We start from the raw sequence: 15,100 nt of genomic DNA, 5'->3' as shown, positions 1-15,100 counted from the left end.
GGGTTTCTCCATGTTGGTCAGGCTGGTCTTGAACTAAAAAGAACTGTTTTTTTTTTTTGAAAGGATAAACAAAATCACAAACTTGTAGCTAGACTAAGAAAAAAAGAGAGATGACTCAAATAAATCAGAGATTAAAAAGAAGACATTACAACTGATACCACAAAATACAAAGAATTATTATAGACTATTATGAAGAACTATATGCCAACAAATTGGAAAACTTAAAAGAAATGGATACATTCCTGTATATACACAATCTGCTAAGATTGAATCATGAAAAAATAGAAAGCCTAAACAGACCAACAGTGAGTAATGAGATTGAATCAGTAATAAAAAGTCTTCCATTGAAAAAAAGCTCCAGACCTCATAGATTCACTGCTGAATTCTACCAAACATTTAAAGAAGAACTAATAGCAATTCTTCTCAACTACTCTACAAACTTGAAGTGGAGAGAATTCTTCCAGACTCATTCTACAAGGCCAGCATTACCCTGATACCAAAACCAGACAAGGGCACAACAATAAAAAAGAAAACTATAGGCCAATATCTCTAATGAACGTAGATGCAAAAACCCTTAAAATATTTGCAAACCAAATCCAATACCACATCAAAAAGATCATTTACCATAATCAAGAGGGATTTGTCCCAGGGGTGCAAGGATGGTTCAACATATGCAAATCGATAAACATGACACATCAAATTAACAGAATGAACGACATAAACCATCTTCATGGATGCAGAAAAAGCATTCAATAAAATTCAACATCACTTCATGATAAAAACTCTTAATAAAATAGGTGCAGAAAGAGCATACCTCAACACAATGAAGACCATATATGACAAACCCACAGCTAACTCATACTGAATGAGGAAAAGTTGAAAGCTTTTCCTCTAAAATCTGGAACAAGTACCAGGTGCAGTAGCTCACGCCTGTAATCCCAGCACTTTGGAAGCTGAGGTAAGAGGATCACTTGAGGTCAGGAGTTCAAGACTAGCCTGGACAACATAGTGAGACCCTGCCACTATAAAAAAAACTTTTTGGAAAAACTAGCTGAGAGTGGTGGTGCATACCTGTAGTTCCAACTACCCAGGAGGCTAAGGCAAGAGGATCCCTTGAGCCCAGGAGTTCAAGATTGCAGTGAGCTATGATCATACCACTGCATTCCAGCCTGGGCAACAGAGCAAGACCCTGACTCTTAAAATAAGGGCAACAATTCGTGACATTGGTTTGGGCAAGGATTGTTTTTAATAAGACCTCAAAAGCACAGGCAACAAAAGCAAAAATAGACCAATGGAATTTTATCAAATCAAAAAGCTTTTGCACACCAAAGGAAACAATCAAAAGAATGAAGTGGGCCAGGTGCAGTGGCTCACACCTGTAATTCCAGCACTTTGGAAGGCCAAGGCAGCAGGATCACTTGAGTCTAGGAGTTCCAGACCAGCCTGGTCAACATGGTGAGGCCCCCATCTCTACAAAAAAAAAATACAAAAATTAGCCAGGCATGGTGGCATGCATCTGTGGTTTCAGCTACATGGGAGGCTGAGGCAGGAGGATCACTTGAGCCTAGGAGGTCATGGCTGCAGTGAGCCATGGTCACACCACTGCACTCCAACCTGGGCAACAGAGTAAGACCCTGTCTCAAAAAAAAAAAATAGAGTGAAGTAAGAGCCTGCAGAATGGAAGAAAATATTTGTAAACTATGCATCTGGCAAGGGATTCATATCCAGAATATATAAGGAACTCAAACAACCCAACAGGGAAAAAAATGAATAATCTGAAAGAGCTGAATAAACATTTCTCAAAAGAAGACATACAAATGGCCACAGGCAGGTGAAAAAATGCTCAACATCACTAATCAGAGAAATGCAAATCAAACCCACAATAAAATATTACCTCATCCCAGTTAGAATGGCTACTATATAAAAGATTTAAAAAATAACAAATATTGGTGAGGAGGTGGAGAAGGGGGACCCTCCTTACATTGTTGGTAAGAATGCAAATTAGTACAGCCACTATGGAGAACAATATGAAGATTCCTCAAAAAATTAAAAGCAGAGTTACCATATAATCCAACAATCCCACTACTGGGTATATATACAAAGGAAATGAAATCAGTGTGTTGGAGAGATATCTTCACTCCCAGGTTTATTGCAGCACTGTGCACAATAGCCAAGATATGGAATCAACCTGAGTGTCTATCAATGGATAAATGGATTTTTAAAATGTGGTATTTATACACATTGGAATACCATTCCTTCATAAAAAAGAATAAAAGCCTGTTGTTTGTGACAACATGGATGAGTCTAGGGAACATTATATTAAGTGAAATAAGCCAGGCACAGAAGGACAAGTACTGCATGATCTCACTCATTTGTGGAATCTAAAAACGTTGATCTCATAGAAGTACAGAGTTGAACAGTGGTTATCAGAGGCTGAGGATAGTAGGGGGGAAGGGTGCATGAGGAGAGGTTGGCCAATGGTGCAAAGTTACAATTAGATAGGAGGAATAAGTTCTGGTGTTCTATTGTACAATAGCATGGCTATAGTTAACAGTAATGTATATTTCAAAATAGCAGAGAGGATTTTGAATGTTCTCATCACAAAGAAATGAGAAGTGTTTGAAGTGATAGATATGCTAATTATCCTGATTTGATCACTATACAATGTATAAATGTATCAAAACATCACACTGTACCCATAAATGTGTACAATTATTGTGTCAATTAAAAACAAAATAAAACTTTAAAAAATGGACCAAAGACCTTATCAGACACCTCACCAAAGAAAGTACACAAATGGTAAACAAACATGAAAAGATGCTCCACATCACATGTCATCAGGGAAATGCAAATTAAAACAACAATGAAATACCACCACGTACCTATTAAAATGGCTAAATTCCAGAACACTGACAACACAAAATGCTGGTGAGGATGTGGAGCAACAGGAACTCTCATTCATTGCTGATGGGAATGTAGAATGGCACAGCCACTTTGAAAGACAGTTTGATGGTTTCTTACAAAACTAAACATACATTTACCATATAATCCAGAAATCATGCTTCTTGGTATTTACCCAAAAGAGTTGAAAACCTATCCACACAAAAATCCACACATGGGTATTTATGGCAGCTTTATTCATAATTGCCAAAACTTGGAAGCAACCAAGATGTCCTTCAGCAGAAGAATGGATAAATAAACTATGATTCATCCAGACAATGGAATATTATTCAGCACTAAAAAGAAATGAGCTATCAAGCCACAAAAAGATATGGAGGGACCTTAAATGCATATTACTAAGTGAAAGAAGCCAGTCTGAAAAGGCTGCATATATATCCCCAACTATATGACATTCTGGAAAAGGCAAAACTATGGTGATATAGTAAAAAGATCAATGGTTGCCAGGGGTTGAGGAGAAGGAGGGGTGAATAGATAAAGCAGAGAGGATTCTTCGGGTGGTGAAAAGGCTCAATATGATATTTATTATACTGATGGGTACATGTCATTATGCATTTGTCTAGACTCATAGAATGTACTACACCAAGAGTCAACCCTAATGTAATCTGTGGACTTTGGGTGATTATGATGTGTCAATATAGGTTCATCAATTGCAATGACTTTGGTGGAAGATACTGGTAATGAGGGAGGCCATGTATATGTGGGACAAGGGGTATATGGGCTATCTCTGTACCTTCCTTTCAATTTTGCTGTGAACCTAAAACTTCCCTAAAAAATAATGTCTTTTAAAATAATAATAATAATAGTGCTTTAATCTACATCCCTCTTCATAGATCAAAAACATCTAAGTACAAATGAGAATTGCATGTTTAATGATTACCTTCCAGTGTTTAAAAGTTCAAGAGGAAACTGCTAATAATAACATACAGTGGCCGGTCATGGTGGCTCATGCCTGTAATCCCAGCACTTTGGGAGGCCGAGGCGGGCCGATCACGAGGTCAGGAGTTCGAGACCAGCCTGACCAACATGGTGAAACCCCATCTCTACTAAAATACAAAAAAAATTACCCGGGTGTGGTGGCACATGCCCGTAATCCCAGCTATCCAGGAGGCTGAGGCAGGAGAATCACTTGACCCTGGAAGGCGGAGGTTGCAGTGAGCCAAGATTGCGCCATTGCACTCCAACCTGGGCGACAGAGCGAGACTCTGTCTTAAAAAAAAAATGTGTATATATATATACACACACACACATATATGTACATTATACACACATATATATGTACATATATACACACATATATATGTACATATATACACACGTATATATGTACATATATACACACGTATATATGTACATATATATATATACTGTGTTCATTCAGGTAGAATAAGACATTTAAATTATATACAGACACCTGAATATTCCTTCAGGTGAGATATATTGGTCAAGGATAAGTACATTTTACAGTTGAAAGAGCAAAATAAATAGCTCAAGTGGATCCAGCAAGGAGATAAATCAGTCTGAGAATGTGAGATGGAAGCATCACTGAGAGAGAAAGGAGCATATAGGCTCTCTAATATTTGGTATACATTTAGTGTGTAAAATTTAAGAATCTTATTTCCTTTGTTACCTTGTAAAATCTAGGTATTTTGACCCATGAGATGCTCCTAGTGGCTCAAGCAGTCTTAAAAGACTAAAACATGGCCGGGTGCGGTGGCTCAAGCCTGTAATCCCAGCACTTTGGGAGGCTGAGGTGGGCGGATCACAAGGTCAGGAGATCAAGACCATCCTGGCTAACACGGTGAAACCCCGTCTCTACTAAAAATACAAAAAATTAGCCGGGCATGGTGGCGGGCGCCTGTAGTCCCAGCCGCTCAGGAGGCTGAGGCAGGAAAATGGCATGAACGTGGGAGGCAGAGTTTGCCGTGAGGTGAGATTGCACCACTGCACTCCAGCCTGGGTGACAGAGCAAGACTCTGTCTCAAAAAAAAAAAAAAAAAAAAAAAGACTAAAACATACATATGGTTTCACCAGTCACTTTCTAGGGTCAGCTTAGCCTGATTGGAAAGGTCCTGTGATAACCTGTTCCACAAGAATCTGTCAGATAAAATTTGATTTTAAGTTACAGCCAAATCCTTTTTGCACTAAACACAATAGCCACCACCACAGACTTATGCTGTATTTATCCTCTGGGTAGGAACTGTTATGTTCCTCACTCTGTACATCAGGGAGAATAGACACATTGATTCTTGGATTTATTTTCAGATTACTATTCTGACTTCTCAGCCTGGAAAAGAGGTGGTCAAACAGTTGGAGGAAGGGTTGAAAGATACAGACCTAGCCAGAGTCAGGAGGCTTCAGGTTGTTGAGGTCACAAAGGGAATCCTAGAGCACGTGGACTCAGCGTCTCCTGTTGAGGATCCCAGCAATGATGGTAAGAATTTTTTAACAAGGTAAAAAGAATTGTTAAGAATTTTAATGAGCAGTCTTTTACAAGTCGGAAAGATTATTTTCCATGGTCTTTTTGTGTTCTTAAATGATAAAAGAAGCCAGCAGATTTCATTGAAGTTCAGACAGATGTTTCTAGATGTTGGAGTTGAATTTTTTAATAAACATTTTATTTCAGAAACAATATATCCTAATAATGAAAACTAAAATTTTATGGGTATAAAAAGTAAAAATTCCTTTCTCCCCTAATCACTTTGAAGGGATTGGGCTATCCCTTCTAACATTCTTTTATATATATATATATTTATATATATATATATACACACACACACACACTCTCTCTCTCTCTCTTAATATTTTAATTAACACTTAATATTTTATAGATACATATATACACATACACAACTAATTTACTGAAACCTTCTTTGTTCATGTGTGTTGGACAGCTGTGTCAGTGTTTATAGATCAGACTTGTTTTTTAATGGCTACCTGGTTTTTTATTGTGTTGTTTTACCATAATTTATTTGTTTAATCACTAATGTAAACAATTTGGTTTATTACATCTTGGTATTATAAACAGTGCTGTATTAACAGACTCATATGCAGGGCTGGCTTCATGGGCTAATGACCAGGGGAGTCACATAGGGTCCTAAGTACAGAAAGGCCCCCATGCTTGAGATTTAATGCCCTGTGGCTTCATCTTAAAATTCTTAATAATTTTATCTTTGAATTTGTGCAGTTTGATGGAACAGTGGAGCATACACCAGGAGTTTTGAGCCTTGGCTCACACATGCCCTGCGTCCTGCTTCCTTCCCACCATAGTGGAGACCTCACTCATTTGCCAGCTTACCAGCCATCCAGTGACCTCTGCTGGCCTCTGTTCCCCCAGCTGGGCAGAGGCCTGGACACCTGCGTCAAGGTCCAGCACACATTCCTTTTGTATTGAGTTGCCCAGGCATCTTTGGGGGTCTGCACTTGCTTGGCAAGTATCTGGTGCCGCCTGAGGAAGTGTGACATTAATAACAAATTTTTTTTTTTTGAGATGGAGTCTCGCCCTGTTGCGCAGGCTGGAGTGCAGTGGCGCCATCTCGACTCACTGCAAGCTCCACCTCCCGGTTTTACGCCATTCTCCTGCCTCAGCCTCCTGAGTAGCTGGGATTACAGGCGCTCGCCACCAGCCCGGCTAATTTTTTTTGTATTTTTAGTAGAGACGGGGTTTCACCGTGTTAGCCAGGATGGTCTCCATCTCCTGACCTCGTGATCCGCCCACCTCAGCCTCCCAAAGTGCTGGGATTACAGGTGTGAGCCAATGCGCCCAGCAGCAAACTTTTAAAAACCATGTCATGATGAAAAAGATAAGTTCTAGATATCTGCTCTACAACATTAAACCTAGAAATAACAATACTGTACTACTGTACATGTAAAAATGTGTTAAAAAGTTAGATCTCATGCATGGTGTTCTTACCACAATTGAAAAACAACACCCACACACACATACACACACACCATGACATCTTAGGAAAGAGACTATGGAAAAAAGGAAAAGGAAAAAGTTTTATATTTTAGTATTGTCAATGGCAGTTTTTTCCTGCTTTTTGAACAAAGGGCTCTGCATTTTCATTTTGCTCTGAGCCCATAAATTATGTAGCCTTTTATGTTTATGTGTATAACTGTGCATTTGTGAGGATGTTTTCTGTGGAATAAATTACTAGAAATAAAGTTACTAGGAGGTAAAACAATATATGCATTTTTGACAGTTATTGCCAAAAAAACTCTCCAAAAAGATCATACCAATTCATACTTCCACCAATAGTAAATAAGACTTTCCTAGTAGGAATTATCCTTGTTTGTTTGTTTTTTTTATTTTTGCTAACCCCATGGGGAAAAAAAAGTCTAGTTTTGACTTTCTTTCACCATGTTGGCCAGGCTGGTCTCAAACTGACCTTAGGTGATCCACCTGCCTCGGCCTTCCAAAGTGCTGGGATTACAGGCGTGAGCCACCATGACTGGCCAGACTTTTATTCTTGAATTACCTCCTAGGATTTTTTTGGAGAGAAAGTGTGGAGTGGTCCTACGTAGTGGTCTTTCCCCTTGTTTCAGTCACTCTGTACCTTAATGACATTTTCCTTGATATTTATGTACTGAAAAATATTCATGTTTATTACAAACAAATTAAAAATGCAAATAAGCACAAATAAGTAAATCTAAGTTACCCACAATCCTGCACTTCCTAAAAGAAGAAATATTCAAACTGTGCCTTAGAGCAGGGGTCTCCAACCCCCAGGCCATGGACTGGTACCATCTGTGGCCTGTTAGGAACTGGTGGTCACACAGCAGGAGGGGAGGGAAGGGTGGTGGCAAGTGAGCATTACTGCCTGAGCTCCACCTCCTGTCAGATCAGCTGTGGCATTCGATCCTTATAGGAGAGCAAACCCTACTGTGAACTGTGCATGTGAGGGATCTAGATTGTGCACTCCTTATATGAGAATCTAATTAATCCCTGATGAGCAGAGGTGGAACAGTTTCATCCCAAAACCATTCCACCCACCCATCTGTGGAAAAATTGTCTTCCATGAAACCAGCCCGTCATGCCAAAAAGTTTGGGGACCACTGTCTTGGAAGACAAGTAGGAATTAGCTAAGCAGAGAAAAAGGAAAAGGGCCACTCAAAAAGGAGACCCAGAGACATGAAAAGCAAGATATGCCCAACTTTTGAGAAATGCCCATGCTTCCCTATACCAGAGCCTGTCAGGCAGAGGTGGGAGTGAGGCATAAAGGTAGGCAAGGGTTAGATGGAAATGGCCATCTATGCCATGCTAAAACATTTGGATTTCATTCTAAGGCAGTGGAAATGTATGAAAATATTTTAGTCAGGAAGTCAAGTAGAGATCTCCAAATTATGGAGTTCAAGGGCTTTGGGACCAGTTTTAATTCATGCAACATTCAAGTTACAGTTGACCCTCCTGCAGTGCTTTTGGGCTGTACTGGCCTTTTCCATGGTTGTGCATACATGGAAGTGGCCACTGTTCTGATACCATCGATCTCTTTCTGGTCGCATGCAGATGACTTCACTCTTCCTCCCCCTCCCATCTCACCTCCCTCTAATTAGGTAGGAGGAAGAGTTGGTAACTAAGGGTGTGGTTCCTGTCAGATTCTGACACATGTGGATCTTTCCACCATCACGCAGCCACTGACATTGTTCTGGCAGTGGAGGGAAGGCAACCAGCCTTAGCCGTGTGATTCATGAGCTCTCACTGTGTGCCCTCCTGTCTTCTTCACTGACTGTCCTTTCTATCTCCATCCCTGTACTTATAGCCGTCTTATCCTCTGAATTCCCTCTTCTTCTCTCTGAATTCCTTCCTCTATTCTCTTCCAGCCAAACTCTACTCATTCCTTAAATCCTAATTCAGGTTCATTACTACTGTATTGATTTTCCTCTTCTTAGAACAACCACATCACTTCTTCTTAGAACAACCACATCACTTGTGGTCTCTACCACGCAATTTAGCACTTAATTGTATAGCATGTAGAATCGTTCACCATTGCTTTATTGTGCAATAATTGTGTCTTCTCACCTAAATTGTAAACTACTTGATATCTTTTCCCTCTGCATTAAACTGTAAGCACCTTGGCATTAAAAACTTGTCTTACTCATTTCTGTGTCCTGGTGTATATCCTACATTATCAGTGTATATTTGTTGAGTGAATCAATGAGTTTGATACCCATAGAGGCTACTCCTGGTCTGCCTAGCATCCTCTATATCCCCTTTCTCTGGTAACACCTCCAACTTCCTGGTCACAGAATGGGTCATGACCCAGGTTGAGGCAATCATAGTTCCCTAGGCCACCAGTCAGAGCCCTTCTCATTGGGTTCTCAAAATGAATCTGTGAGAGAGAAGCTCTTTTTCTCTCTCTTTGGCCAGTGACAGATCAGGCATGGACTATGTTATTTTCTGCCTTCTGTGACTGTCACCAGAAAGAACTTGTTATGTCTCTAATTGCATAGAGCTTAGAGTACACTAAGGCTGCTTGATGCCTTTCTTTAGAATAGTTAGCAGCTAGCATTGTATAGAAGAGCTTTTAAATGCAGGAAAGCAGCTTTCTACCTGTGTCAGTGCTGATGACTCTTCCAGTAACTTCCCATTTGCTTCTGAATAATGCATCCTTTCATAAATTGCTTGTAATTCCTCTTTGTGGGTTAAGTGTATATGACTCATTGCTCAAAATCTTCCTAGTTTGCCTGTGCTTTCCTCATAATTGTTTTATTCCCTTGGTGTTTTACTTCATCTTGGTGTTGTTATCAAGACATTAGCAACAGCAGCTTCTCTCATTCTCAGAAGGATGTGTGCTCCAAAATTAGGTTGCCCAAGTCTAAACTGCAGTTTCTATAACTTTCTAGCTGTGCAACTTTAGGCAAGGTATTTAGCCTTACTAAGCCTTAGTTATTAATTCCTACTCCATGCAGTAGTTGTGGGAATTAAATGAGATCATGTAAGTGCTCTATAAAAGTTAGCTATACTTATTATTAATATTTTTGAAATTTTTTGTATATGGATGGTTTGTTATATTTCTGATATTTGTTTTTAATGGCCAGGTCTCAAGTGAACTGTCAGGTACCTGGAACTAAGACTGTGTCTTACATATCTTTCTATCACTAACGATTATCACTCCACCTGGCACACAGTAGATTCTCAATAAATGTTTCTTGACAGAACAAATGAATGATTGAAAAAAAAACAAATGATTTGTGAGTGATTGGGGTCAACCTCTGTGACATCAGCTAAAATAGTTAGGGATATGTCCCAAACAGCCATAGCTTCCCTCGATAACTCATGAATATCATGAATTGATTCAAACACTTCTTAAATCTAGTTATAATTCTTTTACTCCAATAGCCATGATCATCAATTAAATACAAATTATCTATATTCCACTTTTCAGAGAGAAATACGTCAAAAGCAAATGTTGATATTGCAGATTCATTTATAAAATAACTATGAGAATGTGTCCTTCAATCAATCTAAAAGCTGCCTACTTTAGTACAGTTCTGCACAGTGAGAGCTAATTATCACAAAAATGACTTAAGGACCCTGCAAGATCCAGGATCATCAAAAAAGAATGAATTTAGAAATTAAGATAGTAGACTCACATTTTAGAAAGTTCTTTAACAGAATCTAATATGAAAAGGTTAACTTTAAATTACATTCACATTAGTTAAGGTTTTCTATAAATTTTAACCATATAGCCTATTATATATTTTCTTCTAACTGTATAAATGGGACTTCCTTTAATTTGTTCCTGGTCTTTTTCATTTTATTCTTTATTTTAAAATTTTGCTGAAAGATCCTGTCCAGTGCTGTTTGTAGTAGCTTTTGCCTGGCTATTTTAAAATTTTTTATTATGCATTATACAAATGTAAACATTATAGAGGCATAATAGAGACAGTTCAAAATGACCCCAAATTCCAGCCTCCCAGGATAACTACCATCAACATTGTAGGACACATTCTACTGAATTGCCCTCCTACTGATATACATGTAACATTATTATTGATATTATTTACTTTGACAAAAAATGAGACTATACCATACCAACTGCTCTGCTTTTTTTTCATTTAGCTATTTATCTAGGATTTTTTCCATATTGGTACATAGAGATCTAACATCTTCCTTTTCATAGCTATGAAATATTCCAATGTATGAATTAATCATCATTTATTTAGCTATCCTTTTGGGTTTTTACATTTTACTCTAGAACTATGTAACCTTGAACAAGTTAATTTAACTCTTTATTCCACAAATTTCTCATTTATAAAACAGGGCTTTATAAAATAGCTTATTTTGTAAAGCTCATTTGTAAAATAATAGCCACTTTATAGGGTTTTTGTAATGATTAAATACAACTTGCATGGAAAGAAAGCACTTATAACAGTGCCTGGCACAAACAAATAAATGTCATCTACTGATATTAATAGTAGTAGAAGTCCTTCTTATATATGCCTTTTACTGAGAAAATTTCAAGCTCTAATAATTCATATTTATTAAGAATATAAGACTATAATTTTTAATGTAAAATTACTCATTTCACCACCCGATTGCACTTTTATTTTTGCACATTGCTGCTCAGTTGTTCACTCATGTTTATGTTACATAGTTATAATTCATGTATATAATTTTTTGTTTTCGTGTAACATAATATTATAAAACTTTTTCCATAGTTCTCATAGCCTTTCTTTTCTGTTCATTCTCTATTTTGTTCCTCTTTCCTCTTTTCCTCTTGAAGGAGAACTAGGAACTGTCTGTTCAAGAAATAGAGATAAGAAGAGATATACCTCTAACAGGGAAAGCCAGATGCTTTTTGTCCTTAAATGCCCTCTTTACATATAAGCAAACCCTACAACCCTAGAGCAGATCCCTAGTGCTGGATCTTGATCATAAATTTAGGATAGAGGAGAACCTGCCAATTCTAGCAACCAATGTTAACCCCATAGAAGAGCCATAAATCATGGGAATAATGCTGCTAGCTTTGTTTTTAAATAAATTTTGAGCCTTGAGGAAAAGATATGTGAACTAAAGCCACAGTCTCTTAATATTCTAACATTTGTTTTTAGATCATGATTACGGCAACATTTTATTGAATACTTACTGTTCAAATACTTTCTGTTCTAAATAGTTTCTACATATTATCTTATTTAATCCTTGTTTATCTAGATGAAAAAACTAAGGCATATTTTCTTGTCTATAATAACTTTCCCAGGGTTTTTCAGTTAAGATAGAAAAGGATTCACATCCAAGTAGTGTGCCTCCAATGGCCCCATGCTTAACTCTTCTCTATACTGCTTCAGTTGAAAAGAACAATAGAGATCAACAGTTCAGGGCCAGGTGTGATGGCTCATACCTGTAATCCTAGCACTTTAAGAGGCTCAGAAGTTTGAGACCAGCCTGGGCAATATAACAAAACCCTCTCTCTACAAAAAAAGTTTAGGCAGGCTGAGGAGGAAGGATCTCCTGAGCTCAGGAGTTTAAAGTTATAGTAAGCTATGATCGCATCAGTGCACTCCAGCCTGGGTGAGAGCAAGACTCCACCTCTTTTATTATTATTATTATTATTATTATTGTTATTATTATTATACTTTAAGTTCTAGGGTACATGTGCACAATGTGCAGGTTTGCTACATATGTATCCATGTGCCATCTTGGTGTGCTGCACCCATTAACTCGTCATTTAGCATTAGGTATATCTCCTAATGCTGTCCCTCCCCCCTCCCCCCACCCCACAACAGTCCCCAGAGTGTGATGTTCCCCTTCCTGTGTCCATGTGTTCTCATTGTTCAATTCCCACCTATGAGTGAGAACATGCAGTGTTTGGTTTTTTCTCCTTGCAATAGTTTACTGAGAATGATGGTTTCCAGTTTCATCCATGTCCCTACAAAGGACATGAACTCATCACTTTTTATGGCTGCATAGTATTCCATGGTGTATATGTGCCACATTTTCTCAATCCAGTCTATTGTTGTTGGACATTTGGGTTGGTTCCAAGTCTTTGCTATTGTGAATAGTGCCGCAATAAACATACGTGTGCATGTGTCTTTATAGCAGCATGATTTATAGTCCTTTGGGTATATACCCAGTAATGGGATGGCTGGGTCAAATGGTATTTCTAGTTCTAGATCCCTGAGGAATCGCCACACTGACTTCCACAATGGTTGAACTAGTTTACAGTCCCACCGACAGTGTAAAAGTGTTCCTATTTCTCCACATCCTCTCCAGCACCTGTTGTTTCCTGACTTTTTAATGATCGCCATTCTAACTGGTGTGAGATGGTATCTCATTGTGGTTTTGATTTGCATTATTCTGATGGCCAGTGATGATGAGCATTTTTTCATTTGTTTTTTGGCTGCATAAATGTCTTCTTTTGAGAAGTGTCTGTTCATGTCCTTCGCCCACTTTTTGATGGGGTCGTTTGTTTTTTTCTTGTAAATTTGTTTGAGTTCATTGTAGATTCTGGATATTAGCCTGTCAGATGAGTAGGTTGCAAAAATTTTCTCCCATTTTGTAGGTTGCCTGTTCACTCTGATGGTAGTTTCTTTTGCTGTGCAGAAGCTCTTTAGTTTAATTAGATCCCATTTGTCAATTTTGGCTTTTGTTGCCATTGCTTTTGGTGTTTTAGACATGAAGTCCTTGCCCATGCCTATGTCCTGAATGGTAATGCCTAGGTTTTCTTCTAGGGTTTTTATGGTTTTAGGTCTAACACGTAAGTCTTTAATCCATCTTGAATTAATTTTTGTATAAGGTGTAAGGAAGGGATCCAGTTTCAGCTTTCTACATATGGCTAGCCAGTTTTCCCAGCACCATTTATTAAATAGGGAATCCTTTCCCCATTGCTTTTGTCAGGTTTGTCAAAGATCAGATAGTTGTAGATATGTGGCATTATTTCTGAGGGCTCCGTTCTTTTCCATTGATCTATGTCTCTGTTGTGGTACCAGTACCATGCTGTTTTGGTTACTGTAGCCTTGTAGTATAGTTTGGAGTCAGGTAGCGTGATGCCTCCAGCTTTGTTCTTTTGGCTTAGGATTGACTTGGCGATGCGGGCTCTTTTTTGGTTCCGTCTGAACTTTAAAGTAGTTTTTTCCAATTCTGTGAAGAAAGTCATTGGTAGCTTGATGGGGATGGCATTGAATCTATAAATTACCTTGGGCAGTATGGCCATTTTCACAATATTGATTCTTCCAACCCATGAGCATGGAATGTTCTTCCATTTGTTTGTATCCTCTTTTATTTCATTGAGCAGTGGTTTGTAGTTCTCCTTGAAGAGCTCCTTCACATCCCTTGTAAGTTGGATTCCTAGGTATTTTATTCTCTTTGAAGCAATTGTGAATGGGAGTTCACTCATGATTTGGCTCTCTGTTTGTCTGTTATTGGTGTATAAGAATGCTTGTGATTTTTGTACATTGATTTTGTATCCTGAGACTTTGCTGAAGTTGCTTATCAGCTTAAGGAGATTTTGGGCTGAGACAATGGGGTTTTCTAGATATACAATCATGTCATCTGCAAGCAGGGACAATTTGACTTCCTCTTTTCCTAATTGAATACCCTTTATTTCCTTCTCCTGCCTAATTGCCCTGGCCAGAACTTCCAACACTATGTTGAATAGGAGTGGTGAGAGAGGGCATCCCTGTCTTGTGCCAGTTTTCAAAGGGAATGCCTCCGGTTTTTGCCCATTCAGTATGATATTGGCTGTGGGTTTGTCATAGATAGCTCTTATTATTTTGAGATATGTCCCATCAATACCTAATTTATTGAGAGTTTTTAGCATGAAGGGTTGTTGAATTTTGTCAAAGGCCTTTTCTTCATCTATTGAGATAATCATGTAGTTTTTGTCTTTGGTTCTGTTTATATGCTGGATTACATTTATTGATTTGCATATGTTGAACCAGCCTTGCATCCCAGGGATGAAGCCCACTTGGTCATGGTGGATAAGCTTTTTGGTGTGCTGCTGGATTCGGTTTGCCAGTATTTTATTGAGGATTTTTGCATCAATGTTCATCAAGGATATTGGTTTAAAATTCTCTTTTTTGGTTGTGTCTCTGCCCGGCTTTGGTATCAGGATGTTGCTGGCCTCATAAAATGAGTTTGGGAGGATTCCCTCTTTTTCTATTGATTGGAATAGTTTCAGAAGGAATGGTACCAATTCCT

General features: G+C 38.4%; 1 protein-coding gene across 7 annotated transcripts in view; it reads left to right on the top strand.

The window, feature by feature from the left end:
- The window catches only part of M1AP (meiosis 1 associated protein), a 90,188-nt gene that overhangs the window by 32,061 nt on the left and 43,027 nt on the right, over window positions 1–15,100 (top strand). For all 7 annotated transcript variants that reach the window (XM_058428350.1, XM_058428346.1, XM_058428348.1 and 4 more), the window contains one exon: window positions 5,224–5,392. In XM_058428350.1, coding sequence (XP_058284333.1) covers window positions 5,224–5,392 — 169 coding nt within the window. The remainder of the gene's footprint in view (window positions 1–5,223; window positions 5,393–15,100) is intronic.

This window comes from Hylobates moloch, unplaced genomic scaffold, assembly GCF_009828535.3.
Source record: "Hylobates moloch isolate HMO894 unplaced genomic scaffold, HMol_V3 SCAFFOLD_15, whole genome shotgun sequence".
Lineage (NCBI taxonomy): Eukaryota > Metazoa > Chordata > Mammalia > Primates > Hylobatidae > Hylobates > Hylobates moloch.
Note: the sequence above shows the minus strand (reverse complement) of the source record. Positions and strands in the feature narration are given on the sequence as shown.